The sequence below is a fragment of the Rhincodon typus genome, chromosome 24 (genome assembly GCF_021869965.1).
Source record: "Rhincodon typus isolate 14 chromosome 24, sRhiTyp1.1, whole genome shotgun sequence".
Taxonomy (NCBI): domain Eukaryota; kingdom Metazoa; phylum Chordata; class Chondrichthyes; order Orectolobiformes; family Rhincodontidae; genus Rhincodon; species Rhincodon typus.
Window position 1 is genome coordinate 40,061,511 of NC_063355.1, and position 636 is coordinate 40,062,146.

At 52.8% G+C, this 636-nt stretch overlaps 1 protein-coding gene across 1 annotated transcript in view; it reads right to left on the reverse strand.

The window, feature by feature from the left end:
- Positions 1-636, reverse strand: part of si:dkey-178e17.3 (somatomedin-B and thrombospondin type-1 domain-containing protein) — a 15,945-nt gene that overhangs the window by 13,176 nt on the left and 2,133 nt on the right. Inside the window, exon 2 of the mRNA XM_048611751.1 lies at positions 261-456. Within this exon, the coding sequence (XP_048467708.1) occupies positions 261-456 (196 nt within the window). The remainder of the gene's footprint in view (positions 1-260; positions 457-636) is intronic.

Consider the following 636-nt stretch of genomic DNA (forward strand, 5'->3'; position numbering starts at 1 on the left):
GCTCCCTTGGCACTACCTACCCCTCCAACAGTGCAGCGCTCCCTCAGCACTACCTACCCCTCCAACAGTGCAGTGCTCCCTTGGCACTACCTACCCCTCCAACAGTGCAGCGGTCCCTCAGAACTACCCCTCCAACAGTGCAGCGCTCCCTCAGCACTACCTCTCTGACAGTGTAACGTATTAGTGAATGAGTGTCTGTGGCTGGGGTTGACCTGAGCGCAGTATTCCTGATGTTAAAGCCCGAACGTTAGGTGGAGTACAGTGCGTTACCTTTAACTGAGTGACATCCATCAGGGTTGTGACCATAGCAGCCCCGTCGTTGCTTCAAGTCAGGACAGGGTGTCCCTCCGTTTCTGGGTGGGATGGTGACTAAGCGTCCTCTGTCACGGCTCCCTAAGCCACACTGCGAACTGCACTCCGTCCAGTGACCCCAGGGCCCCACCATACAGTCAATAGCTGTTTGGAAACAGAAAATGAAAGGAGATAGCAATCAGGTCTTTGGTCTTAACATCAAACACCGATCATCATCATCTGTCTCTTTCTAACACTTGGTTTCTCATGGGCAGGAGCAGAGGAGGGGACAAACTGTCTGCAAGCTTCCTCACATAAGGACATAGGAAATAGGAGCAGGAATAG